Source organism: Trypanosoma theileri (assembly GCF_002087225.1).
Source record: "Trypanosoma theileri isolate Edinburgh chromosome Unknown TM35_Tth_63_V1, whole genome shotgun sequence".
Taxonomy (NCBI): domain Eukaryota; phylum Euglenozoa; class Kinetoplastea; order Trypanosomatida; family Trypanosomatidae; genus Trypanosoma; species Trypanosoma theileri.
This window is the reverse complement of record NW_021639905.1, coordinates 8349-33516: the sequence shown is the minus strand read 5'-3', so window position 1 is coordinate 33516 and position 25168 is coordinate 8349. Positions and strand designations below refer to the sequence as shown.

The 25168-nt window shown below is 41.7% G+C and overlaps 13 protein-coding genes across 13 annotated transcripts; all 13 read right to left on the bottom strand.

Moving 5' to 3' along the window:
• Positions 1–292: 292 nt before the first annotated feature.
• On the bottom strand, positions 293–1276 carry TM35_000631150 (cell morphogenesis protein Las1; the record flags this gene model as incomplete). The annotated part of the gene is made up of 1 exon (XM_029031030.1): positions 293–1276. One exon carries the CDS (start codon positions 1274–1276, stop codon positions 293–295), a length of 984 nt encoding a protein of 327 aa, XP_028877681.1.
• A 329-nt stretch (positions 1277–1605) lies between these two features.
• TM35_000631140 (mitochondrial carrier protein) lies at positions 1606–2511 on the bottom strand (the record flags this gene model as incomplete). The annotated part of the gene is made up of 1 exon (XM_029031029.1): positions 1606–2511. One exon carries the CDS (start codon positions 2509–2511, stop codon positions 1606–1608), a length of 906 nt encoding a protein of 301 aa, XP_028877680.1.
• A 352-nt stretch (positions 2512–2863) lies between these two features.
• Positions 2864–3364, bottom strand: TM35_000631130 (uncharacterized protein; the record flags this gene model as incomplete). The annotated part of the gene is made up of 1 exon (XM_029031028.1): positions 2864–3364. The coding sequence occupies one exon, from the start codon at positions 3362–3364 to the stop codon at positions 2864–2866; it is 501 nt and encodes a 166-aa protein (XP_028877679.1).
• Positions 3365–4287: 923 nt separating this feature from the next.
• TM35_000631120 (putative protein tyrosine phosphatase) lies at positions 4288–4818 on the bottom strand (the record flags this gene model as incomplete). The annotated part of the gene is made up of 1 exon (XM_029031027.1): positions 4288–4818. One exon carries the CDS (start codon positions 4816–4818, stop codon positions 4288–4290), a length of 531 nt encoding a protein of 176 aa, XP_028877678.1.
• A 677-nt stretch (positions 4819–5495) lies between these two features.
• TM35_000631110 (putative histone acetyltransferase-like protein) lies at positions 5496–7706 on the bottom strand (the record flags this gene model as incomplete). The annotated part of the gene is made up of 1 exon (XM_029031026.1): positions 5496–7706. The coding sequence occupies one exon, from the start codon at positions 7704–7706 to the stop codon at positions 5496–5498; it is 2211 nt and encodes a 736-aa protein (XP_028877677.1).
• A 1066-nt stretch (positions 7707–8772) lies between these two features.
• Positions 8773–9303, bottom strand: TM35_000631100 (protein tyrosine phosphatase-like protein; the record flags this gene model as incomplete). The annotated part of the gene is made up of 1 exon (XM_029031025.1): positions 8773–9303. One exon carries the CDS (start codon positions 9301–9303, stop codon positions 8773–8775), a length of 531 nt encoding a protein of 176 aa, XP_028877676.1.
• Positions 9304–10097: 794 nt separating this feature from the next.
• Positions 10098–11528, bottom strand: TM35_000631090 (Alpha/beta hydrolase fold protein; the record flags this gene model as incomplete). Its single annotated transcript, XM_029031024.1, has 1 exon — positions 10098–11528. One exon carries the CDS (start codon positions 11526–11528, stop codon positions 10098–10100), a length of 1431 nt encoding a protein of 476 aa, XP_028877675.1.
• Positions 11529–11937: 409 nt separating this feature from the next.
• Positions 11938–14592, bottom strand: TM35_000631080 (uncharacterized protein; the record flags this gene model as incomplete). The annotated part of the gene is made up of 1 exon (XM_029031023.1): positions 11938–14592. The coding sequence occupies one exon, from the start codon at positions 14590–14592 to the stop codon at positions 11938–11940; it is 2655 nt and encodes an 884-aa protein (XP_028877674.1).
• Positions 14593–15102: 510 nt separating this feature from the next.
• On the bottom strand, positions 15103–15840 carry TM35_000631070 (putative proteasome 26S non-ATPase subunit 9; the record flags this gene model as incomplete). The annotated part of the gene is made up of 1 exon (XM_029031022.1): positions 15103–15840. One exon carries the CDS (start codon positions 15838–15840, stop codon positions 15103–15105), a length of 738 nt encoding a protein of 245 aa, XP_028877673.1.
• Positions 15841–16440: 600 nt separating this feature from the next.
• On the bottom strand, positions 16441–17865 carry TM35_000631060 (protein kinase; the record flags this gene model as incomplete). The annotated part of the gene is made up of 1 exon (XM_029031021.1): positions 16441–17865. One exon carries the CDS (start codon positions 17863–17865, stop codon positions 16441–16443), a length of 1425 nt encoding a protein of 474 aa, XP_028877672.1.
• Positions 17866–18115: 250 nt separating this feature from the next.
• Positions 18116–18493, bottom strand: TM35_000631050 (Alpha/beta hydrolase fold protein; the record flags this gene model as incomplete). The annotated part of the gene is made up of 1 exon (XM_029031020.1): positions 18116–18493. The coding sequence occupies one exon, from the start codon at positions 18491–18493 to the stop codon at positions 18116–18118; it is 378 nt and encodes a 125-aa protein (XP_028877671.1).
• A 524-nt stretch (positions 18494–19017) lies between these two features.
• On the bottom strand, positions 19018–20697 carry TM35_000631040 (uncharacterized protein; the record flags this gene model as incomplete). Its single annotated transcript, XM_029031019.1, has 1 exon — positions 19018–20697. The coding sequence occupies one exon, from the start codon at positions 20695–20697 to the stop codon at positions 19018–19020; it is 1680 nt and encodes a 559-aa protein (XP_028877670.1).
• Positions 20698–21870: 1173 nt separating this feature from the next.
• Positions 21871–24972, bottom strand: TM35_000631030 (putative recombination initiation protein NBS1; the record flags this gene model as incomplete). The annotated part of the gene is made up of 1 exon (XM_029031018.1): positions 21871–24972. One exon carries the CDS (start codon positions 24970–24972, stop codon positions 21871–21873), a length of 3102 nt encoding a protein of 1033 aa, XP_028877669.1.
• Between the last annotated feature and the right edge of the window lie 196 nt (positions 24973–25168).

The following is a 25168-nucleotide window of genomic DNA, read 5'->3' as shown; positions in this document are numbered from 1 at the left end:
CCGCTAAAAACAAGAATTTAAACCATAAAAAGAGGGAGAGAAAGAAGAAGAAAAAAAAAAAAAAAAACATATTCAATATACAATCACGAAAACACTGATAAAAAACATACATACCCTGTGTATCTTTTCTCATCCTTTTAGATGCGCAGTGTGCGCAGGAAAATAACCTAATAGTTGCGACATTGTCAGTTAGATATATTATTCGCTCTCCTCACTTTCATCTTTACCTTCACACACACACTCACTCACCATCATCATCATCATTCTCATTTTCTTCTTCTTACACCTTCAATCATAAGAGTTTCCAACCATCCTGTACTATTTCTGCAGGATTCTGTGCATTACCACTATCTCTCTCATCAGTCTCACTTTGGTCCTCTTCACTTGAGCTGCCTAGCTCCTCGAGAAGATGCTGCATTTCCTCCACAGTTGAAGTGGGAACATATTCTCTTTGCTGCAACGCACTTGTATTCAATCCCTTCTCATTTTTATGCTCTTCTTCTTCTTCCTCTTCTTCTTCTTCTTCTTCCATTAAACGTACATGACGCTCCTGTTCCACCCAGTAATGCTGAAAAAGGAATTGCAGCACCAATCCGCAGACCCAACGCAGTTCCGAGAGAAGCGGTAGGGCGCCGTGGGCCACACGCTGCCGTACTTCCACCGCCTCTTCGGGGAATCCAATCGCCCGCGCACGTTTGCGGTACGTGTCGTCCTCACCTCGTGCAAATGTGCCTGTCATGAGATGCACCGCACGTGATATGGCCGCACCGTAAAATACGACGGCAGCCGATGAGGAGAGTTTGTCCTCTTCATCCAGTGATACGGCCTCTAGCAGCAGCGCGGTGGATTCCACATAGGCGGGGAATGGGCGGTGTTTGCGGCCTCGTGCCTGCCATACTTTTTGAATACGATCCAATGCGCTTCGTCTGGTTTGTGTGATACTCTTATTATCATCGGAATGAAATAGTAATTGTTTCACATGGCGCCACTCTTCCCAACCATGACCGAACACACTCGCTGCTGGGGAACAGGAGGAAGAAGAGGGTGTGGAATGAGAAACAACATTATTTTCCGTGTCTATCGTTACTGCATCTTTCAGTAGTTTGGTAGGACCACTACTAGTAGTAGTAGTACTAGTGGAAGTAGTCTTTTCATTTTTGGGATTCTGAGCTACATCCAAATCACCCAACTCGTCCAATCCTTTCTTTATGCATGTTCCTCTTTTTCGACGTTCATTCAATGCAGTCTGCTGCGACCTACTGCGTTTAACACCCATCTATGTTCACAGTTTATCTTCTCTGATTTCTCTTTTTATGCTGAAACAAGAGAAGAAAAATACTGAAACAAAAAAGGAAACAACAGTAAGAATAAAAGAAAATATACCCCAGAAAGAGAGAAAGCAAAAAAAAAAAAAAAAAACCAAATATATATACAATACCTCTCCGTATATGTGGGTAGGTTAAGGCGAGAGAGAGAAAGAGATAAGGAAAAAGATCCCTTCCCCCCTCACACACACATTGCACTCCTTCCTCCACCCCCATTATCATCTTGAGAAGGATGAACACAGATATAAGAGATCACAACACATCTGAAGAACAGATGTGTTTAAACAGTTCCACTAGCAGATGATAATGGTGGGGTTTGTTGATGTTGTTGTTGTTTTCGCATCGACCGCATGCAAAGATCATATGTAGCAAATATCGCCGCATTTGATGGAAAGGCACGGGCGGCGGTGAGTGCCCACCCGCAATAAAGTGCCCGCACACCACCTTCTGCGTATAGTAACCGCAGTCCCGCCATGAAACTCCCCGGTGTAAATGTTGAATCCACCTGCAGGCGTGTCTTCACCACATCTGCTGGGAAAAACACCGTCCAAAAGGCCACACCGCTGCAGCCACCAGCAATCATCAGACGCCATGGTGATAACTCCGCAGTCGTACTGCCCGGCGGTGTGAGAAACTCTTTGGTCTTATCGTAAGTGCCACAGTAGGCGGCAGTGCCAGGCACCTCGCGGGCGAGCATGGCCACACCGCCTTTATACAAACCCGCCACTCCATCGCGGCGGGCGATCTTCACAAGGCAGTCCATAACACCATTGTACTCCCGCTGCTGCACGGGAAGCATATTCGCAACCTGCAGATGACACTTGACAAGTTCTAGTGGTGTGAGGAACGTTGTGGAGGCCACACCACCGCCTACACCACCAAGGATAATCTGCCACGCTAGTGGATGGTATTCATCCGCACCTACCAGTCGAAGCGTCCATTTATAAAAGGAAAACACAACAGCGTGCTCAAAGCCAGATCCAACGAAACGAGTGGAGACTCCATGGTAAAAAGAACGAATCCCTTCCTCTCTCATGAGTTTCACAGCACAGTCCCAGTAACCATTATACCGTGAAGTGTATGCTTGCAAGCGGACTTTGATGGTGTCAAGTGGGTATTCAAGCAGTACTCCAACTACACCAGAGACTGTACCGGCGGCAAATGTTTGGAGGTACTCTTCCGTCATTTCCCTTCCAGAGAGGGAGATACAGAAGCTCCTAATAGTACAAGTAGAAATAATATGTAAACAAACAAAAAAAAAAAAAAACAATAACAAAGATAACAACATTATACACGATAACAAAAAAAGGGATTGAATATATTTAAATAAAACAATATAAAAAAAAAATACGGATGAGGAATTGATTATACTTAAAACAGCATATCGGTACCACGTATAGGTTCCACACACACACACACACACACAAACACAAACACACACCTCCCCACAGCCAGGAAAACAAAGAAAAATATATATGATTCCTCTAACTCTCCATTCCTTTTTTTGTTTCTCTTTACCATGTATTTCCTGTGTTTTTTTACTTGCGTGGCCTTTTAGCGGGTGGATCCACCTCATGACTATGTGGTGTAGTGGAGGAATAGAATTCGCTACCATAATCGCCATTCTCTTCATCTGCATTTCCTTCTCCTGAAGAAACACTCTTGTCATTTGTACCATCGCCTTCCCACTCTGCAGAGTCCAAGAAACTGCTGCTGGGTGCATCACACGACATCATTGCATCCACGTAATTTTCTCTTCTAGCCCGAGTCACGGTGGTATCTGCTGTTGAGATTGTTCCTGACTCCTTCACCATATTGCGGCCAAAAAAATCATAAGTTTTCGCTTGTGCCTCCGCAATAAAAGTGAATGCGTCGCTGAATAAACTAGACTCTTTTCCCTCTGCAGTGCTGGGCACACGTGAGGAGGAAGAAGAAGGAGAATAAGACGGAACTGTTACTTCAAGCAACACTTCACCAGTTCGTTGTTTTCTGATGACAAGAGACGCGGACGCCGCACCTCGGCCTCCATGGACTGTCATTGATGATAGTAAGAAATCTAAATAATAATAATAATAAAGAAAAAGGGATGAAGAGGTAATGTTCATTATCAAGGAACCACAGAAGCCACAAGGAAAGGATATCCATTTGATTACGGCAATAAAACAAATGAAAATAATAATAATAATAATAATAATAATAATAATAATAATAATAATAATAATCCATAACCCAACAGAGGTTTTTGCTTCATTTTTTTGGCTTCGTTCGATTTTTTTTGTCGTTGTTTTGTAAGAAAAAGAAAAAAAAAACGCATAGATTACTGCGTAAATGTATTATTTGATACAAATTATTGTGTTCGCTAGGTCCAGTTAAGAATCAACTTCTCATGTTCCATTCACACCGCGACATCCATTTTTTTCTTTTTATTTTTTGCTCTTCAATTCTTTTGTTTTTTTTTCTTTCGTTTTTGGTTATTGTGCTACTACAAGAGAAGAAGTGCACTACACCTTTAAAAGAAAAAAGAGAGAGATCATATTTTTTCTCCTTTTTTTTTCTTTCTTTCTTTCTTTCCCATAGATAATTGGAGGATAGACCTGGTTTCGTTATTAGTATTAATATTTACTCTTTTTTTTTCCTCTCACCTCCCATAAGCCTCAAAAACCCTCTTTCCTTTGAAGCATACTCGTACACAACTCCAAACACCTCACTCTATGAAAAGACCCTCTGTGGCATACATAGGAGCAAGATGATAATAATAGACCAAGAAAAAAAAAAAAAAAGCAAAAGAAAAGAATGAAAATCATAACAAAAACTGGAATGCACTTTCTACATGTATGTTTATTATAAGAGTAAAAAAATGAAGAAAAAAAAAAACAAATGAATAATCTCTTTATCATCAATAATAGTAAAAACCGATATAACAAAAAAAAAACATATTTATTGCTTCCTTTTCCAGAGATCTTTACATAACACTGCAATTCCCACCATTTTCTTCCCGTCTCTTGTACTTCATCAACCAATGCAATTGTGTCTGATTGATCGCCCCACGCCGCTTCTCTCGAATGAGGGCAATCGCATCCAGTGCGGACATCCCGCCGTACTCCACCAGTGCCACTGCCACAAGAATAGGCGCCCGGCCGAGTCCCGCCACACAGTGAATAGCAATAGAAGTGGGCTCCGTCGCCACGCCGCTGTCGAGCTGCACCTTTGCCGCATCCAGCAGGTGGAACCAACTCTCCAGTACTGTCTTTGGCGGCGGGGCACCATCGTCGAAGGGCCAACTGTGAACATCAATCCCACTCTTCTCCACAAGCGCCGCGTCGTAGGTTGGGCCGCACACCCGCACAAGATGACGCACCTGTCGACGCTGCAGTGCCTTCACGTACATGGGAAGATTGCTGGGCGTTGGGGCATCAAGTATGAGGAGATGGAAGAGTGTGCGTGTCGGCTTCTTGCGGTCTGGACAATCAATCACAGTGCAGTTTACGTCCATTTTTGTTTGTTTGTTTGTTTTTTGATGTTACTTTTGTGGTTTACTTTTTACAAGAGTCTCCCTTTTTTTTCAGTGGTATAGAAGTGTAACACGACTGATTTTTTTTTTGATTTTTTGACCGTGCCTGCTGGGTGAATATATATTTATTTATTTATATATATACGCAGTCAGGAGGAGGTGTAAGACGTAGACAATATGGAATAACGCCCCAAGATCCTTTGTATCTATGTATGGATGGATGTGCGTGACGGAGAGAGAGAGCGGGATAGAGTTAGGCTCTACCGGGGGAAAAAAGATGTGCAGGTTGTGTACTACAGCCTGAAAACCTTTTCTAACAGTAAAAAAGAACTAATTTCCTTTTTTTTTTGTTTAGTAGAGTAGAATTAGAGTCATAGTGGAGCAAAGGTAAACGTGTTTTTTTTTTTTACTTTTCGTTATCATTGGTTTTTCTATTGTTAATGTAAAACGTCACTCTGTACATATCTTTCTATAGATAGGAGTCACATGAAATATATATTTCTTTTAAAGGGTATACCATTTTACTGTAATAAGTATATTCGTTTGTGTCAATAAATAGAGACGCTCTTGAGTTCATTGCATTCACTCATAAGAAGAAAAAGAATTATTCACAGACATCATCATTCTTCCTCGTCTTTTTTCTTTTTTTTTCTTCTTCTTTACTCCTCATCACGTGGACGTTTCCACCGTCCCCAAAACTGAGTGATACGCTTCCACCAGCCACCCGTATTGGCCGCTGTCTCACCAACACCATCAACACCATCACCAGAACTATTACTATTACTCATACTACAATTACTAATTCCATTATTATTATTATTATTATTATTATTATTATTATTATTATTATTATTATTATTATTATTATTATTATCCGTAGTTATTGGTGTTACTGTTGTTGTTGTTGTTTTTATGGCGGTAGTGGGGGCATTTGCTTGGTTTCCATTCATGTTCATACACGCTCCACCTTCCTCATGTGTGTTATGATCTTTACTTTCCTGCAATTCCTTTATGAGAAAGGCTCCGTAACTTGCGGGTGTTGTTACCGCCATTACATACCCTTTCCGGCGGTAATAGTTCCGTACACCAACACCACTAATCACAGCAATCTTATCATACCCTTCCGCACGGGCAATACTCTCCGCTCGTTGTAATAATAATGTGCCCACTCCACGGTGTTGTGCCTTCGCCGCATCCGCCTCTTTATGTGTGGGGACGAGAGAACCATACACGTGGAGTTCACGAATTAACGCACATGGTCGTAGTTCTTCAAATGGTGTAATCCAATTCTTAATGTGGAGACGCAATCGAAGAAAACCAAATAACGTCTTTTTATCTTCCGTTTCGTATGAGATAAATATCTCTTCTCCTTCACTTGCCGAGTACCGACGTTCTACTAATATTGCCCCTTGAAGTTTAGCTGCCGCCTCCACATCTCCCTTAACCTCACGGCAGCGAATACACTGACACTGTGATCCCTCTTCCTGGAGACGCATCCCAAGCAACTGGCGAAGATTAGAAACTTCCACTCCACCAAGAATATAATCATGTGGAATATCACGAATAACACGATTAAGCCGAACCCATGGTTGAACACGGCGTTTTGCATATAATATGACATCCATTAAGTTTTCCAAACCATATGGTTGATACTTACCTTCCTTAAACCATTGCTCAATTACAGTAAAGGGTGTTGTTTGACAAGGGTAAATCTTCCACTGATCTGCTTGCATATCAGGTGAGTAAAGAACGTCATCAAACATCACCTTATCATTCTCTGGTGTAGATCCTGGAAGATCTGGCATCAGATGAATATCAACCTTAAAACAGCTATCTTTTAAAAGTTTAATAGCTCGAACCGCATCTTCACGTGTAGACTGTCTATTCACAGCCAAAAGTACAGCATTATCTGTGTGTTGTACACCAAGTTGTACACGGGTGCAACCAAAACGACGTAATTGTGTTAACATTTCCTCATTCACTGTATCTGGGCGTGTTTCCAGAGTAACACCAATGATTTTACACTTCGCCGTCTCGTTCAGTAACTGCTCTTGCTGCAAATCCAGTGGTGGTCGTATGTGTCCTCTTCGTGCCATACAGTTGTCATTATGATTATGATTATTATAATTTCCAACATCACTATTATTATTATTATCATCACCGTTAGGATCATCATACAGTGTATTTGCGGCGTAGAAGAGATCGCGGATAAAGGATTCACGATATGAGAGTGGGTAACTTTCCCATGTACCACCCAACACAAGCAACTCCACCTTATCAGCTGGATGGCCAATCGCCACAAGTGACTTCACACGATCTTGAAATTGCCTATAGGGATCAAACTCCAATCGATTCGCACGACGCACACCGGGTTCGTTCAATAAATAACTGCGTGGTTGTCCCGGTTCATTAGGGCAATAGTAACAATTCCACTTACAACTGAACTTCTGCCCTTCTGGATAGGCAGAGGTGAAGACCGTCACGACAAGTACACCCGATTGACTGCGTGGGGCCTTGGAGACAAAGTACCGCTCGAGAACCGCACTGCCGTTCCTATTCTCTTCTTCCAATAACCACTTTCTGTAAGCTGCGAGTAAAAGTGATTTCTTCACAACAGCGCGGTGTTTTTTCATAAGTTTCCGCAGCTGCTGTTCAATCTGCTCCACCGTTGTTGGTTGTGTTTCGGCAATAGCGTTAATAAATGTGAGGGCGGTGTTCATTTGTTCCTCTGTGTATTCATTCGGATCCTTCTCCGCCAGCAGGCGCTCCAGTGTGGGCAAATTGCGCAGCTTCGCCTTCACCTTCGCCATATCTGGACGGTATGGCCCTCTGTACTCCACCTCTTCCTCATCACTGCTCACAGATGACATTAGCCGCAATCAACAAATACACCTACACAATCAGAAAGAAAGAAAGAGAAAGAGAAAGAAAGAGAGAAGAGTGAATGATAAATGTTAATGTTAATGCCCCTCTATACAGGGGTCGTGTATGATTGTTATTGTTGTGGTTTCGTTTTTTTTTTTTTTTTCTCCTTCTTTTTCTTTTTTTTTTTGTCTGTGTGTGTTTGTGTACAATGTGCAGCAAGAGAGAAAATAAAAATAAAAAAACGAGATGGAATTAATAGAATTTACAGGGAGATAACAACATCATCATCATCGTAATCGTAGAAAACATACAAAGAAGAAAAGAAGAAAAAGAAAATAAATAAACGAACATTAGCAGTGTTATCGTCGAAGTAGTGTCGCAGGCACGTTAACATCGGTAATAAGGTGTATACCAAGTTAGTAAACACTACGTGCAGAAACATACATTATACAATAACGAAAAAAAAAAGCGACGAACGAACTATTTGATGTGTAGGAAGATGGGTAATATAGATGCAAAGAAAAAGGAAAAGTAGAAGAAAGTCCCTTTCGGTACTTGTCTTTTTTTTTTTCTTTTTTCGATCACTCTCACACTTTAAAGTTACAGTTGCTCCACCTACACATCTACAACAGGAGCAAGATCATATACACCCTTTATTCCCTCAACAGAAGAATATATATTTTTTTTTCTTTTTCCTTTTCCTTAGTTGCCTCTTTCCATCATTTCTTTCTCTTGTATTATTAAATACGTTAATGTACACAAAAGAAAAAGAGAAAAAAAAAATGGCAAGAAAGAAGGGGTCTCTCTCTCTGTGTAAGTGTGTGAAACAAATATCTTTAATATATTATTTACACACACTCTCTCTCTATCAGTAGCACTATTATTTCAACGCAACTCTGATTAATAGCAATGCCACCCCCTCCCCTCTTTCCTACACACATATACAGATATACACAGAGAGACTATATATATATATATATATATATATATATATACAAAAGTATAAACACAGACTATTCTTATTCCTCTCTCACTCTCTCTCTCTCATACACACACTATTCCACTTGTTCATCACATCAACGCACAGTTTGCACACGCTATAGCCCCCTCACTTCTTTGTTCATGCCGCGGTTTATATCGCATCAGCCAATTCAACTGCACTTGATTGATCGCCCCTTTACGCCGCTCCCGCACATATCCCACCGCATCCAGCGCCGGCATCCCGCCGTACTCCACCAGCGCGAGGGCCACAAGAATAGGCGCCCGGCCGAGTCCCGCCACGCAGTGAACCGCAATCGTAACTGGCGGGGATTTATCCTGCAGCTGCTCGAGCAGTTGGAGCCAATTGTCAATCACCGCCTGCGTGGGCGGGGCGCCGTCGTCAAATGTCCATCCATGCACTTGCACCCCGTGGGCGGCGAAGGCCTCGGCGTTGTACGTTGGCCCACAGGCCCGCACCATGTGCGTGACGTTGTGGCGCTGCAGTAACTTCACGTATGTTGGCACGCTGCTGGGCGATGGGGCATCAAGTATGAGAAAGCGGAACACAACGGCATCCGTGTCGGCCCGCCGGCATTCCACTACAGTGCCATTCACCTCCATTGTGTGAATAGAATATTCCCGCTTGGGTTTATTGTTGTGCTCCTTCTATTTATCTCTTTCTTTCTCTCTCTCTCTCTCTCTCTCTATATATATATATATATATATATATATATATATATATATGTATGGGTGTGGGTGTGATGGAGGTGCTGTGCTCTACTCACAAAACTACACTCTTTACTTTTTTTTTTTTTAAGTAAAAGAGAACCGAGTCGTGAACGATGAAAAAAAAAAAAAAAATAGGAAAAAAAGAAAACATAAATTTATAGTTTAACTTCTTCTTATATTCCTTATTTATCCTTCTCTTCTCACAATGGTTATTGGCAGCAACAACAATAAGGACAACGGGTATTAAACAGAAGGATATTTATATCAATAAGGAAGATACAATGACACATTAATCAAGGGACATCATTCCTTTTTTCTGTTTTATTATCCCTCATTCCCCTTCACTTTTTAAAGAGAACGAATAAGGCCAACAAAACCACAGAAAAAACTCTGTACACATACAAATATGAAAAGAGATGGAAAAAACATTCGATAATATAATAATAATAATAATACTCAGTGACACCAAAAACAAAATAAAAAAAATAAAGACAAGGAAAAGAAATATAAGAGGAAAAAAGAAACAAAAAAAAAAACCCCACTCGATTGGAATAACAACAATAAAACACTAATTATATCTATCCATATAATATATATATATATATTTCTGTATCTCTACAGAAAAACTACATTTCGCTGCTACTTCATTCACTCCTCATTAATTCTTTTTTTTTTTTTTCAATACATCACTCTTCTCCTCCATATTTATGAAGGAAGTCAAGAACACGCCGTTTAAATTCCTCTGGATTTATATCGTACAAACCACAGTGAAAGGCATCCTTTGACATATACAACTCCTTTGGTTCTCCTGCTGCCTCGTAAAGTTGTAATGAATGACGACAGGGCACCAAATCATCCGCCGTACCGTGCATAAGCAAAACAGGTCTAGGTGCAACTTTGTCTATGCAGTGCAGTGCCTGACAGTGTTTAGACGGTTTGTTGCCTATGCGTAAGTTCAACCAAAAAGAAGAGGTATGACGAAAAAGGTTAAGAAAGAATCGACTATACGAACGTCGTGAGAAATAACCACCGACGTAATCTACAAGTTTCTGATCCTGCAATGTCGCACAGGTCACCAATGGATTCTCGGCAATCACCACATCTATAGTCTTGTCAATAGCCGCAGCCATAATAGCAGAGGAACCACCCACACTAGTTCCCATCACACAGATACGCTCATACTTGTATGTAGACCGCATGAACTCACAGGCCGCCACCACATCAAAGCGCTCTTTCATACCGTACGTGAATCCACGCATATTCCCATCACTTAATCCATGTTCTCTGAAATCAAACAACAAACATCCATATCCTGCCTTATGCAGCATTGGCAGATGCCGCAGCCACGCCCGTCTATCTCTGCCACCGCCGTGCAGAAGCACAATACCCATCTTCCGCGCCTTTTCCGCTGGTGGTGGTACATACCATCCACGCAAGGTGTAATGATCTGTAGATGTAAACGATACATCCTCGTAGTTGAGGCCGTGGTCTGTGCGTGGATCGTGTATACTACCGCACCAGTACTCTGGGCAGTTGTGTGTAGTGAGATGTGTGGCCTTTGGCCGGTGGTGATACCACGGCGGCCGCGTGGCGATCTCAGAAACAAAATAGCCCAGCGCCACGAAATAGAAGGCGAGGGTGATGGTAATATACTCCAGCGCAAACACCACACCGTTGATGAATATAAGAATAATTAGAGGTAGCACAAGACACACCACTAACTTCCGCATCACCCGTGGGTTCACCATCTCTGCACTCTCCACATCGTTTTCGTCAAACAAACGTTTTTCCGCCTCCTTCTCTTCCTTCTTACGGCGTGAATCCCGTTCCATTGCCTTTGCCTCCGCAATGGAGAGAAGTAACGTCAGTTCTTTTCGCAGCTCCAGTGGGGCACACTGCACAGCAGTTTTGCCACTCTTATCCACAATCGTCACATCTACGGATTTAAAGGTGTATAAAAGCATCTCAATAAATCCCATACGACCGTGCTCAGCGGCAATATGAAGGGCAGTTCGGCCCTTTTCATCCACAGCATTAACATCAACATTTCCTCTCCAACTAATTCTATGCAATGCACGTACATCACCCACCTCTGCAGCGGCATGCAACTCGGTCATGTTGGAAATAATGTATATGTATATATATATATATATTTATTTATTTATTTATTCCTACCGTCAAGTCTACCTTTCTTTCCTCCCTTAAAATATTTGAGAGTGATTACACCCGTCTGCGTTTGACACCCCACGAGAGAGAGAAAAAAAAAAACACAAATGAAGAAAAATATCATGAAAGTTAGCAGAACAAACAACAACAAAAAAAAAAAAGATTACAGTAAAGCTTCTCTCTTCCCCCCTTTCTCTTACACTCAGAGAAAGAAAAAGAGCAGAAGAATATACCATTTCCACATCTTTACCCAATCATTTCTGTTTGTTTGTTTTATTTGTCTTTACCCTTTTCCATCCCCTCTTCTTTACCTTCTCTCTCTCTCTCTCTCTCTCTCTCTGCCGCCCCATCCAAATGTATTTAGAATAGCGCAGCCTTCAAGTACGCCGGTCCTGCGCCAATCTTCGACATTGCCTCTGCCACTGCCTGTTGTGCAGCCCCGCTGAAGAGATTCTCATCACGCCGCACGAATTCTCCCAATGCCGTCGCCAGTCGCTCCTGCTGCGCCTGCACGTGTTGCGGCGGTACATACATGGACGGCCGCACTGTACTATTTCGCACGGTATGCCCGATATGTTCCGCCTGGTGATGGCGACGGTGTTGTTCAGTAGCGAGGAGATCAAAGACTAAACGAATGGGTGCGTTTAGATGTTCCATGCCAAGCAGTGTCTGCAGCTGTGCCGCTCTTTCCACAATCTCACGGAGTTCCTCAACAGAAGCGGGTGGGAATTGCAACTGTACAATATCCTCCAGAGTGTAGATATCTGCAGCAGAGGAAGAGGAAGAGGAAGAGGAAGAAGAAGACTTGGGGAGTTTACTCTTGTCTCCACTGTATGTGTTTAAGAAGGATGCCACACCTACGGTGTTCCCCATATGCACAAATGAAAGTAAAACAGATGCCAGAGTCACCTCTCGGCCTTCTTTCGTGAGTTCATCACCGCACTGGCGGCATATTTCCCTCACAAAAAACAAAACACATTCCCACTTTTGACGGTCCATCATACCAAGAACAGGGACAGCAACAGTCACCTCATTATATACAGAGTGTTCATCAACACCCTGCACATTCTTCATATGTTTAAAAAGCGTTGCAGCCTCCTTCCATTTCCCAGCACAGCCATAGGCTCGCAAACAATAGATATAATTCATAAAACCAGCTTGTTGTTTTCCAGACTCTTCAATCTGCTGCATTAAGTTTAGTACTACATCCCATGAGCTGTGCTTCATTGCAACTACTTGCAAATCACGTAGAGTCTGTGAGGGGACTGCAATGTGTTTTTTCTCATATAGTTTCACCACCTCAAAGGCACGTTCCCACGATGCGGCGTGAAGGTTCAACATGAGTTTTTCCACTGATGACTCATCCGGAAAGACATGATATTCCGTCATGATGAATTGTGCCGTGTTGAGTGCCGCTTCCCACATGCGAGTAATGGAGATACTTTGCAGTCCACTCAAGACACAGCGAAGATGGGCATCGGAGACCACAAAGTCCTCCTTCGCACTACACAATTGCAATAACTGCAGCCCTGGGACCCACCGATCGGCGGGGGCGTCGCTTAGAATATTCATAAGCAGTTCTCGTTCCGCTGAACACTGCAGTGATGATGATGAAAGGGAATTAGATGGATCACATCTTTGATAGCGTTGGGCGTCGCTAATACAAAGAAAGATACACTGCAGTAGTGCGCTAGGAATAGCTATACCGCAGTCCCGCAGTGTGAGGGCAATCTCCGTAAAGAGCGGGAGACCAATAAACCGAGTCTGGGCCTCATTGCGTTGTGATAAACACACACAGAGTCCTTCCACAGCAGATTGAATGGATTGACGACGAGTATCATTTGCAGCGGCCGTCGCCGCTCTCACACGTTCTCGTGCGGTTATACTTGAATTATCTTTTGTTGTTGTTGTTATTATTACTGCCGCCTCCTCTCGCAGCGCATTCAGCATTGCGTGTAAAAGATCTTCTTTCACAACTTTGCGTTCCCGCTCCAAATGTGGCCGCAATGCGAAAAGAAGTGATGCGATTGTGTCCCAAGCGACACGCTGCTCCAACAGACCGTGAGCCAGAACCGGTGGATGTGAAAACACATTAGCAGTAGTATTAGTAGTATTATTATTAGTATTAGAGCTAGTATTCGTATTAGTAGCATTACCACCTCTTAAGATAAATAAAATGAAATGTGTCACTGTCTCAACGCTCGTCTTGCGAAGAAATTGCAATGCTGCTGTTGGTTCCCGAAGTGTAGTGATAAAAAATGCCGGACACTCCCGCAACGCCTCTACCCAATGATTACTAGAAGAGGCATTAAAGATGAGTCCTCGTAAGGCTTCTTCAGCGTTAAAAGGTGTTTCGGAAGCCGCAACACCAGTTGTAGTATAAGAGCTAGACAATTCCCTGTAATTATTATCCAATCCCATACGAATAGAATCATCATTTAGGTCAATGCCTTTACTCATCTTTTTTCTTGATGGAATAAGACCTTTAAATTTCCAATTCATTACACATTGTATGAGCTCTTTATATCGTCGTCGCCGTCGAAATTCCATAAACAGTTCTTGTTGCTGTTGTTGTACATTCATATTATTATATGTGTGATGTTTCCCTGTGGTGTCACCTTTATGTTGTGACTGTGGCCTCTGTAGGGCGAAACCCAAACGCAGTAATGCCTCATTTGACATTTCATGGAGTTCCGTTGTGTTTATACTCTTTGCAGTCTCAGTTAATGGCGGTGTTTGTGGTGTCTTTGATTCTGTTAATCCCAATGCGGTGATAAGAGTAAGTGCCTGTGGTTGTGGAAGTGCACTCGCCACAGTAAGGGCCCGTCGCCATTCACCGCTTTTCACCAACAATACACATACATCATTTAGCAATTGTTGTTGTTGTTTTTGTTGGGAACTGTTATTGTTATTGCTTGGGAGATTAAGGAACGCCTGCACCTCACGTTGTATCGCAGCAGTGGAGAGAACAGAAAGTCGTTCGTAGAGTGCAACTACATGTGAGTTTAGCAGCATTTATTCAATGAAGGGAAAAGTAAAGTACACTACAGATGCACCTATTTCTCACACCATACAATATATATATATATATATATATAATTTATTTTTTCAAGCGATTCTTTTGTTAGTTTGTTTTTTTGTTTTGTCGTTTGCTTATTTTTAACCCACACTACTCTTCGTTATACTGAAAAGAAGTCCCACCTTTATAATTATTTCGTAAGCGTATGTGTGTGTACACATGGGTAGGGAATCAATACAAGAGTCCCATAAGTGTCAGATGGAGGGAAAAGAAAGAAGAGAATAGTAAAGAAAAAAAATAAAATAAAAATAACCCGTCAACATGTACGATTAATAATGTACCCTCATATATGTATATACAGAGAGAACGAAAAGAACATCAAATAATAATAATAATAATAATAATAATAATAATAATAATAATAATAAACAATAATAATAATAATAATAATAATAATAATAATAATAATAATAATAATAATAAACAATAAATAATAAATCATACACTCATGCCGATGGATCCGGTATACACGGCTCAAACGCACAGCCAAGAAGTCCCCCACCTGCCCAACGCTGCGGCACAATAAACAGTTCACGTGCCTCATTCACTACATTCTCTTCTCCCTGTTCTTCCCCTTCTTCACGGCGTATCCACACTGTTAACATCTGTCCCTCGTGTGTGGAGGTCACCCGCCCCATTTCCTCCCATCCATGCAGTGAGATCCCAGCGGCGTCGAGACTGCCGTACTGCAGAATGAGATCCCCCGCGGTGAGACCAGCCTCCGCACCGGGACTTCCCATCGCCACAGACACTACACGCACAAATGGAGTTTTGCCGGATATCTCGCGAATACGTTTTTTTCGTTCTTCTTCTTCTATTTTCCTCTTCTTCTCTTGTTGGTCCTTTTCGTCTTCTTCAGACTTCTTACCCGCCTGCTGCATTTGCTGTTTCGCCTCCTCTTGATTCTTTTCATGTAGAAGGGCGAGTTTCTCATGCATGGCGGTTTCAATAGACTTGAGATCATTCTTTCCGCAGTTCACAGTGTGTCGGGCCTTTCGCACGGCGTACAGATCGCAGTCATCCCGCGGGAATCCCTCCTCGTCGACGAGAGGCGCATGCATTCCAACAGGTGTGGTGTCGAGAAACGCCATGGCCTCTTCCATCGCCTGCACGATTGTTAACCGCTGGGCATCCAATGAGAGAAGCTCCTCGCGCAGTGTGGAAGGCGACCCGTCGGCCATCATGAATATATATATATATATATATATATATATATATATAGATAGATAGAGAGAAAGGGAGAGAGATTTTGATATTGTGATACTGAGTCCCTCTCTCTTTCTAGTGGATTGAAAGTAAATACCCTCCACAATCTTCATAGACACAGAAAAAAAGAAATAAAGAAAAATATAAGAAAATATAAAGTTCTTGAATTCCCATTCGTTTTTTGTTTTTTTTTTTACGTGAAGGCATACAAGTTGAGATGTGTAAAAGAGATTATATATATATATATATACACCTATACTGACGCAAACATTTGTATACACACATACACACAAAAGAAAAAAAAAGAAAACTTGCCAGACACTCTTCTATCATGTTTCATTCCTTTCGCCCATTCATCAAATATAGTTTAAATACACATGCATACATAAGTATTTATGTTTGTATGTATATATATATATGAGTATATGTACACAACCTCTATGGCAAAAAAAAAGAGCGAAAGCCAAGCCAAGCCAAACAAAAACAAAAAGAATAATAATAATAATAATAATAGTATTGTATGTTTCACAAACGATAGATGCTTTTCAAGAGAGAACCATACTTTAGTATTGTATGTTTCACAAACGATAGATGCTTTTCAAGAGAGAACCATACTTTAGTTGTAGTTCCTTTGACCTTGCAGCCTCTGCATCCGTTAATTCTCTAAAAAACGGTAATTGTTTATGATAATACAACATTCCTTGAAGTTTTTGGGTAACATGCATAGTGTGTGCGAGACGTCCACCCTCATGACACGGTGCGGATCGCTGCTCTGGTGGAACGAGAAGGAATTCGGCATCCGGCACCGGCTTTGCAAACGGCCCAACACGTTGTCCCTCAAAACTCAGTTCATCAAATCCAATCTCTTGTGTAGAAAGCAATGGAAGTGGAAGTAAGGTGCCATCGTGGAAAAAGAGATGGGTTCCTGTCACATCTAATGCCTCCATAGATGTAGGTGCATTACTAACAGGAACCTTTGCGGATACGGGTGGGTGTCTTCCACTCATGCCACTTTCAACACTACCAGCATCTTCCATATCACTTTCTGTGGATGTGCGTTCAACAAAGGTAGCACTGGAGTTTGTATCTCCATGTAATCGTTGTGGTCCCATCGCCTCTTTCTTTGCCAATACTTCATCAATAATAGCCTTCATTTGTTCCTTTGTGCCAATATTCTCTGGTTGTACAAACGGATCATTTAACATCATCGCCGCTGTTGGTCGCATATTGTGATCTTTAGTGAGAAGCCGCTTTAGAAAGAGTACCATCTGCGGTGACCAACGCTCTTTATCATGCAATGTTGGTGGATCCACCTTTGGAATCATAAAGAGTGCCCGTGCGGGGTGTGTATCTAAATACGGTGGAGCTCCCTCCGCCATCTCAATAAGTGTAATCCCTAAACTCCACAGATCGGCCTTCTCATCATAGTCAAGTTCAAGAATGGCCTCTGGCGACATCCACAGTAAAGTCCCAACAAATGTATTTCGTCGTGAGAGGGAGTGAGTGAGTTCGGTACTAACACCAAAATCAGCCAATTTCACATCCCCATCACGTGTGAGAAGAATATTACCACCTTTAATATCACGATGGATCTTTCTATTGGCATGTAAATACTGCAGTCCAAGTAATACTTGACGGCAGACGTATGCAATGAGGGGTTCTGGTAGTGGTTGTCGAAGTACTTTATACACCATATCTACAGATCCACCCTCGCAGTACTCCATCACAATCCACAGTTTACTAAGAGACTTGTGGGCACCATAGTAACGCACAATATTGGGATGGACACATTTCTTTAAAATACTAATCTCCCGCTGCACAAAATCACGTTCATCCTTGTCTACAAGAAGTACAAGTTTAATAGCTGCAATCTCTTGTGTTTGTCGATTACGTGCTTTTATCACAGAGCCGTAGTTTCCAACACCAATGGGTCCAAGCTCTTCATATAATTCTTCTGGCTCTGTGTCAGATATGAAGAGATCCTCAAAGTTCTCTTCTGTCATTTTTGATGATAGGTTCACCCTATGCCTTAATAATAATAATAATAATAATAATAATAATACTTCCTACACTACAACCTTTGCTTCTGATACTGTTGTGATTCGTATTGTTATTATTGTTATTCCCGATTAATAAAGATACACCGAAAAGACAAAGGAGGAAAGAGAGAGAGAGACTTCAAAGAAAAAAAAAAAAAAACAACAAGGAAATGCAACAATCAATAGTCATTACAATGTAAACTAGAAATAAAGACTATTCACAATACGATAATATATATATATATATATATATATATATATATATATATATAACNTCTTCCTTCTTACGGCGTGAATCCCGTTCCATTGCCTTTGCCTCCGCAATGGAGAGAAGTAACGTCAGTTCTTTTCGCAGCTCCAGTGGGGCACGCTGCACAGCAGTTTTACCACTCTTATCCAAAATCGTCACATCTACGGATTTAAAGGTGTGTAAGAGCATCTCGATAAATCCCATACGGCCGTGCTCAGCGGCAATATGAAGGGCAGTTCGGCCCTTTTCATCCACAGCATTAACATCAACATTTCCTCTCCAACTAATTCTATGCAGTGTACGCACATCACCCACCTCTGCAGCGTCATGCAACTCCGTCATTTTGGAAATACTATATATGTATATACTTATACAAAAATATCTCTCTTTTTTGCGTTTGTTACCTTTGTAAATATGGTTACCCTTTAGCGGAAATAATATATACTTATATATCTATCTGTACACTTATATATAAATATTTAGTTCCCACCTTTAAGTCTACCTTTTTTTTTTTCTTTCCTTAAAAAATTTGAGCGTGATTACACCAGTCTTTGCTTGACACCCCAAGAAAAACAAAAGACACAAGAAGAAAAATAAAGGAGAAAAGAGAGAGAGAGAGTTTAAAGAAAAAAAAACAAAAACAAGGAAATGCAACAATCAATAGTCATTACAATGTAAACTAGAAATAAAGACTATTCACAATACGATAATATATATATATATAACGTTGATTAAGCATTCCACTCACTGCCTTCTTTACACGAGTTCCAACCTACCAACCAAAAAAGGAAACAAACAACCAACCACACACACACATATATACAAAACCATAAAATCATAATCATAACAATTACACAAATATGTTTTCAATCGGTTGTACGTGCACGTTTTCGCTCTGCCAGTCTAGCGGCCTGTCGACGTTTCCAAAACGCCTCTGGCAGTGTAAAGCTCACACACACCATTCGTTTCACTGGAGCCACATCCCGCACAACATGAGCCTCCACTATATTCTCTGCAGAGAGTGTACATCCAAGCCAGTGCTGTACTTGTTGGACGGCATCCCCCGCAAAGTCCTCTGACTTCTTTGAGAAACAGTAGACATGAAATAATACACATCTATCTGGATTCTCCATTAATTCCTCCTTCTCTGTTTCTTCTGCTGGTAATGCTAATGAAGAGGAAGAAAAGGATGTGAAGGATGGAGACCATGGAGACTTTGTAAAAACATCTAAAAACTCCACCGCAGTGGCAGGCAAGTTCATAGTGACATGTCGACAACCACCTGAATGTTGATTCATCATTACATCCCTGTAAAGAATAGTGTTCATAAACGCCCGGCCATCCATATTGTAAACATGAAACTCCTCCTTCTTTATGTGATTCAACTCCGCATTTATTCTTAAATACTCCACCGCCGTAGGATTCAAGTCATTTGCATGCACCGTAACTCCCGCAGCCGCTGCAGGAATTGCAAAAGGACCAATACCCGCCATTACATCATAGAGAATATCACCCCGCTGCATTTTGTTCACTACACGCATGTGTTCATGACTGAGTCGCGAGTTCCAATAGACACGATCATACGGGACGCGAAATACACATCCGTGTTGTCGTACCGTTGCCAACAACAGACGGTGTATTTCTTCTTCATCATGAGATGTTTTTCCATTTGTTTCCTTCTTCTCCCCCAGCTGATTATTATTATTATTATTATTATTATTATTATTATTATTATTATTATTATTATTATTATTATTATTATCACTAGTAGTATGATTCTCTTTCTGATCATTCCTCTGACGCCTCGCGATGATTTCCATCTTAAACTCACGAAACACACTGGAGATACTGTCAATCTTGTTCACCACAACATCCACAGTGGGATTACAGTCTAATATCACTGCGCCAATCGTAGATTGATAGGGCAAGTGCGCCGCAGACAAGTTCACATGTGCAATGTGACCAATCTGTTCAAACCCACTCAGAGGAACTGTGTTAGGTGGAAGAATCCGCTGCAGCAGTTCAGGCATTGTAAAGTTCTTGTAATTTAGTCGCACAGTGTGTGTTGTCATGGCAACATGTATACAAGATGCAGTGGAATCTTTACATTTAGATAATGACTGCAGTCGATCTCGCAGAATAGAGGGAAGTGAAATATCATTCACATCTACCCACACTAGAGGAGATGTATGGACACCAATCCCTATATTATCCACATTATCATTATTATTAACATTATTAATATTATTATTATTATGATTCTCCTCTTCTGCAGTGTCAGATAACACGGGTACTCTTACGGGATCCAACAATAACAACTTGTATGGCTCCCCCTCTTTCTTCTCACCTGTTGTTGTTGTTGTTACTGTACCTTTTCTTCTCTCTCCATCCAAGACATTACGCACACCACGCATATCGTATAAACACCCACGCAAGGCCCGCAGGACTTCCCCAACGCGGTGCACAGGCCGCACACAAATAGCCGCAACCCGCACAGTCTTCTCTACCACTGCACGGTACTCCGGGGTGGGAATCACTACAGTCATCTCTGCCTTCTTCTTATCTCCTCACAGGTATAGAAAAGACTGTGAATAGAGGTATGGATCTATGTATATGGATCCCTACTCGTACAATGCTGAAAATGAAAAGAAGAAGAGCGAACAAGAAAAAAAAGGGGGAATATATCCACATATACATATATATATATATAAACCCTGATAGATAACAGTAGAGAACTAACACACAGAAAAAAAAAACATAGATTGAAACAGAAAAAAAAAAAAAAACTAAAATAAACTCATTGACAGACTTTTATATATAATTACCACTGGTACATGAAATTCCCTCGCTCCTTCTTTCTATACTTTATCCTTCTTCGACCTTCCATCATTCTCCGTTGACTGCAGGACTACAGAAAGAGGAGCAATAAAAGAACAACACCCTCACCCACTTACGTTCATTACATATTGACAATAAAAGAAGCAATTATAAAAATAGAAACAAAAATGTAGCAGAAAAATAAAATGACTGCCTCACTGAACATCATCACTGTTGTTTTCTTCGCACACAAACACACAGAAAGAAAGCACAACATGAAAGAAAAAAGACATACAATACAAACTAAGAAAATATTGATGTGGAGACAAAAAAAAAAGACAGTAAGAAATACTGTAAAGGTATTCAGGCAAATAGAAATTCAGTATTATCCTACAAAATGAACAATAAACACCATCCACAGATAAATATATATATAAACCGAACCAAAGCAAAGATAATGACACAATAATGTTAACCGTACATCATATCATACCAGGAAATGAGTTTCGCGCCTAATAACAATAACATGAATAAAGAAACGTAAAGAAAACAGAATCAAAAAAAGAAAAGAATTTAAAAACATAAAAAAAACTTGGATAACTTTTAATACACATAAATGCAACATATATATATATATACGCATAGCAAACTAAAAACTGAAAAAAAAAAAAAACCTAAAAAAAAAACAACTAATGGAGTAGAAGACTCACATACACGTACAGCCTTTCTCTCACTCCTTATACTCATACTTCATTCTTTTTTTTTTTTTCTTTCGTTCAAAGGTAAATGACTACCGGCAGCTCATTTTTTTTTTTTTTGCTTTTATAGTCTCTCCCCCTCTCTCTCTCTCTCCCGTCAAGACCTTCTTTTTCTTCAAACTACTCTTTACTCCATTTACACTCTCAGTGAGCGTACAGAAATGATGACCTCCGGTTGCTATTTACAGAAGACATTCTCTGCAGTGATGACTGCCTCCCCACTGCAGACCCACTACGCACCTTTTGTTGATGCTCTTGTTGTTGTTGTTGTTGTTGTTGTTGTTGTTGAATAAGGAACGCTGGTAGTTCTGCCTTCACTGCTTCATATGTGCATCTAATGCGATCCAGTGTTGAGTGGGATTTCCTTCGCACCTCATGTACATACTGACGTGTAGTCTCTGTACTGTACATTGGGGGAATATCAAACTGGGCTTTCTGTACAAAGGTGAGGAATTCCTGCACACGTTGCATTCCACCCTCAAGAAACTTTTTACTCATAGCGTCCAGATAACCCTGTTTCATCAATAGACGGCAGGACTTCTCTGCATCCACAGCAAATATATCGAGAAACTTGCGAAGGAAGTCCGCCGCTTGTCTACCAAGAACTTTATCCATTCGTATGTACTCTACAGCCTCTGTAGAATTAGGATTACTATTCATCATACCATCCGTACCACGAGCACTGGAATTACGTTCCATCTTTGATCGAGCTGAGACTAATTGTTGTCTATGTAATGATGATGAAGGCCCTGCAGTTGTCGATTCCCCCGCTTCATATATTAACGGTTTGCTTCCCATCCTATTATAAGACATCACTGGAGACGGGCTACGACCAGTCGAATTGCGACGGTATCTGGCAGAGGATGAACCTAACGCTGATTTCGTGTACAGTTGCGGTCGTTGCGGATCTCGTGGAGAGGAATGTGTGGTATATCCGTAATAACTGAGAAGTGAATGTGTACGCTGACGTGCTTGTTGTGAATCCACCACACTTGAGGCTCGCGGCTTCTGAGCACCATTACTTCTGCTGCGGTGTGTGGTCTCACCGTATTGTATGGATGGTGTTGAGCCTCGCCGGAATATACTTGATGGTGTGGAGTCTGCATTTCGTCCTGTATTCATTATTGTTGTTGTTGGTGTTGTTGTTGTTGTTGTTGGGTTGGTAGTGATAGTGATAGTGGTGTTTCCAGACTCAAATGCCTTTCTCTGCTGTCGACGATTCTGTTGTCTCTGCAGTACTTCAAGATGTGTGGTGGCAGCGGGCTCCACAGATGGAAGACGAGAGGACGTGCGTGATACTGCGGCAGATGTTAACACCTGCGATGATGGCCGCGGCACCTCGTGTGGTGGTCGCGGCTGTGGTTCATTCTCTTCAGAATTACTCAAATGTGCGGAGTGGGCTCTTTGGGGTGTATACGTAGACACTTTGTGGGCTATCACCCGTCTTCGTATGGGTGATCCTGCTGATGTTATGGAGATTGGTGTTGAGATTGGTATTCCGTCCGCAGTCATTTGTGATGGGACGTGGACCACCACTGGACGTCTTTCCAGTGAACGGCATGTATCTGTTCTTGTGAGTACTTCTCTTTCCTGTGAAGATGAGGCATTCATGGATTCTGCTCTTTTTCTCTCTGTGCTGCTGTTTGAATGGTGTACGGTAGGTTGTATAGATGAACCCACAGAGGCGCGTGGTTCCTTCCCTAATGTGCCATTCTTTTCATTCTTTTCATTCTCTCGGTGATGGTTTACGAGTTCCTCATATCTTGTCTCTTTTACCCGATTAGACTTCTCATTCTCTAATGGTGCCGCCGTACCATTCAATGCCTGAGAATCTGTATTCTTTTCAATTTCCCTCAAAGGCTTACTGCTGTCTATTTCTCTCTTGCGTACATTTATATTTACATCTTCTTTTGCTCTCTGTACTGTGTGATTTAATACCATGGAATCATTCTTCTCCGTATCCTTTTCAGTTGCTAGGGTATTTGGTGTTTTTTCTCTACAAATAAGACAACGAGCCGTTGGGGTTGCATTTATCTCTGATGCATTACCAGTAAAGATGGCTCGTTGTACATTTAACTCCGGAATCACACAAATACCAGCCTTGTATAATGTTATATATGCTGCTTCCACATTTTCATTATTCTTCGTTATTGTGTGGTATTTCTCTTTTTTCTTACCCCCATTTTGGTTATTACCGTTATTCGTATGGCTATTGTCAATTGTCTGTTGTTCCTTTCCCAATGCTAATGCGGCTTCTAGGGATTCAAACATCTCATCACTCGTTAGGGCGATGGTAAATATATCTTGTAAATGCGCATGAAACTTGGTGGCGTTATCTGGTGAGATGAGCACAACGGTGGCCCCGCATATCTGCAGCAATGCCTCATACTTTGCATGTACTCTCGTATCCAAGAAGAGGAATGTATATTGCCGTAATAACAAGGATGATGCCTCCCCGGTGGAGCCACGACTAAGAAACTCCCCCGGCTCATAAAATATTGTCACCGGTGGTGTATACTCATCCTTGTGAAAGTGTATATTCGCTGGCAATGGTACCGTTGGTGTTGGGAACTCCGCCGGCGAGCATGCACACTTCTCTCGCAATGCCTCCACCAACGACTGCACATACGCCGCTGTGGTGATAAAATACTGTTGGGCCATCGCGAGTAGTATCTCTGGTGTCATCTCATACCCATCGTGTGTAATGTATAAAAGCGCAATCACATCTTGGGCCTGTCCACGCAGAGTGGCCGGCGAGGGAACAGGGCCGCGGACCACAAAGGCCCCAAGTCGCCAGGCCGCATCCCGCAGGATTTGACGATCGTTGGAACTTAAGAATGGGGACTCTGCCAATAATAACACCATACCAGTATCACTCACACGGGCGGAAACACGTTTGCCGAACTTTACAATATCATCCGGGTATAAAAAACAAACCGTGTCGCGGCCGAGTGGCTCGCGATTTACAAAAGTACCGTGTTTGGAACAATCACGCAGCACGAAATCCACCGCAGTGGCCACATCATTCTCATCTGAATCATTCCCATTACTGGTGTAACTACTGTTGTTATGATTATGATGTTGTTGTGGTTTGACGGTGAGATCGGCGTGATGTCGAGAGATGGACGGATCTCCGTTCGGCAGTAAAATGCGGCACTCTTTGCGGCCAATCGTGTACGTCTCACCAGCGAGGAGAAAGTGCCGCTGCAGTACACCGCCACCAGCGTTTACTTCCAATGTACGCATGTAAACCAGACTGGGAAATACAGAGTGAAGGAAAAAAAAAAAGAGAGAGAGAGAGAGAATGAAAGAGAGAGAGAATAGGCGATAAGAATAAAGATTTGTAGGTAAAGTCACTGGGTATTCCTCTTTTTTGTTTTTGTTTGCTTTTTTTTTTATTTTTCACCTGCTCATACTCTTGTTGCCTTGTCTTTTCCCACAG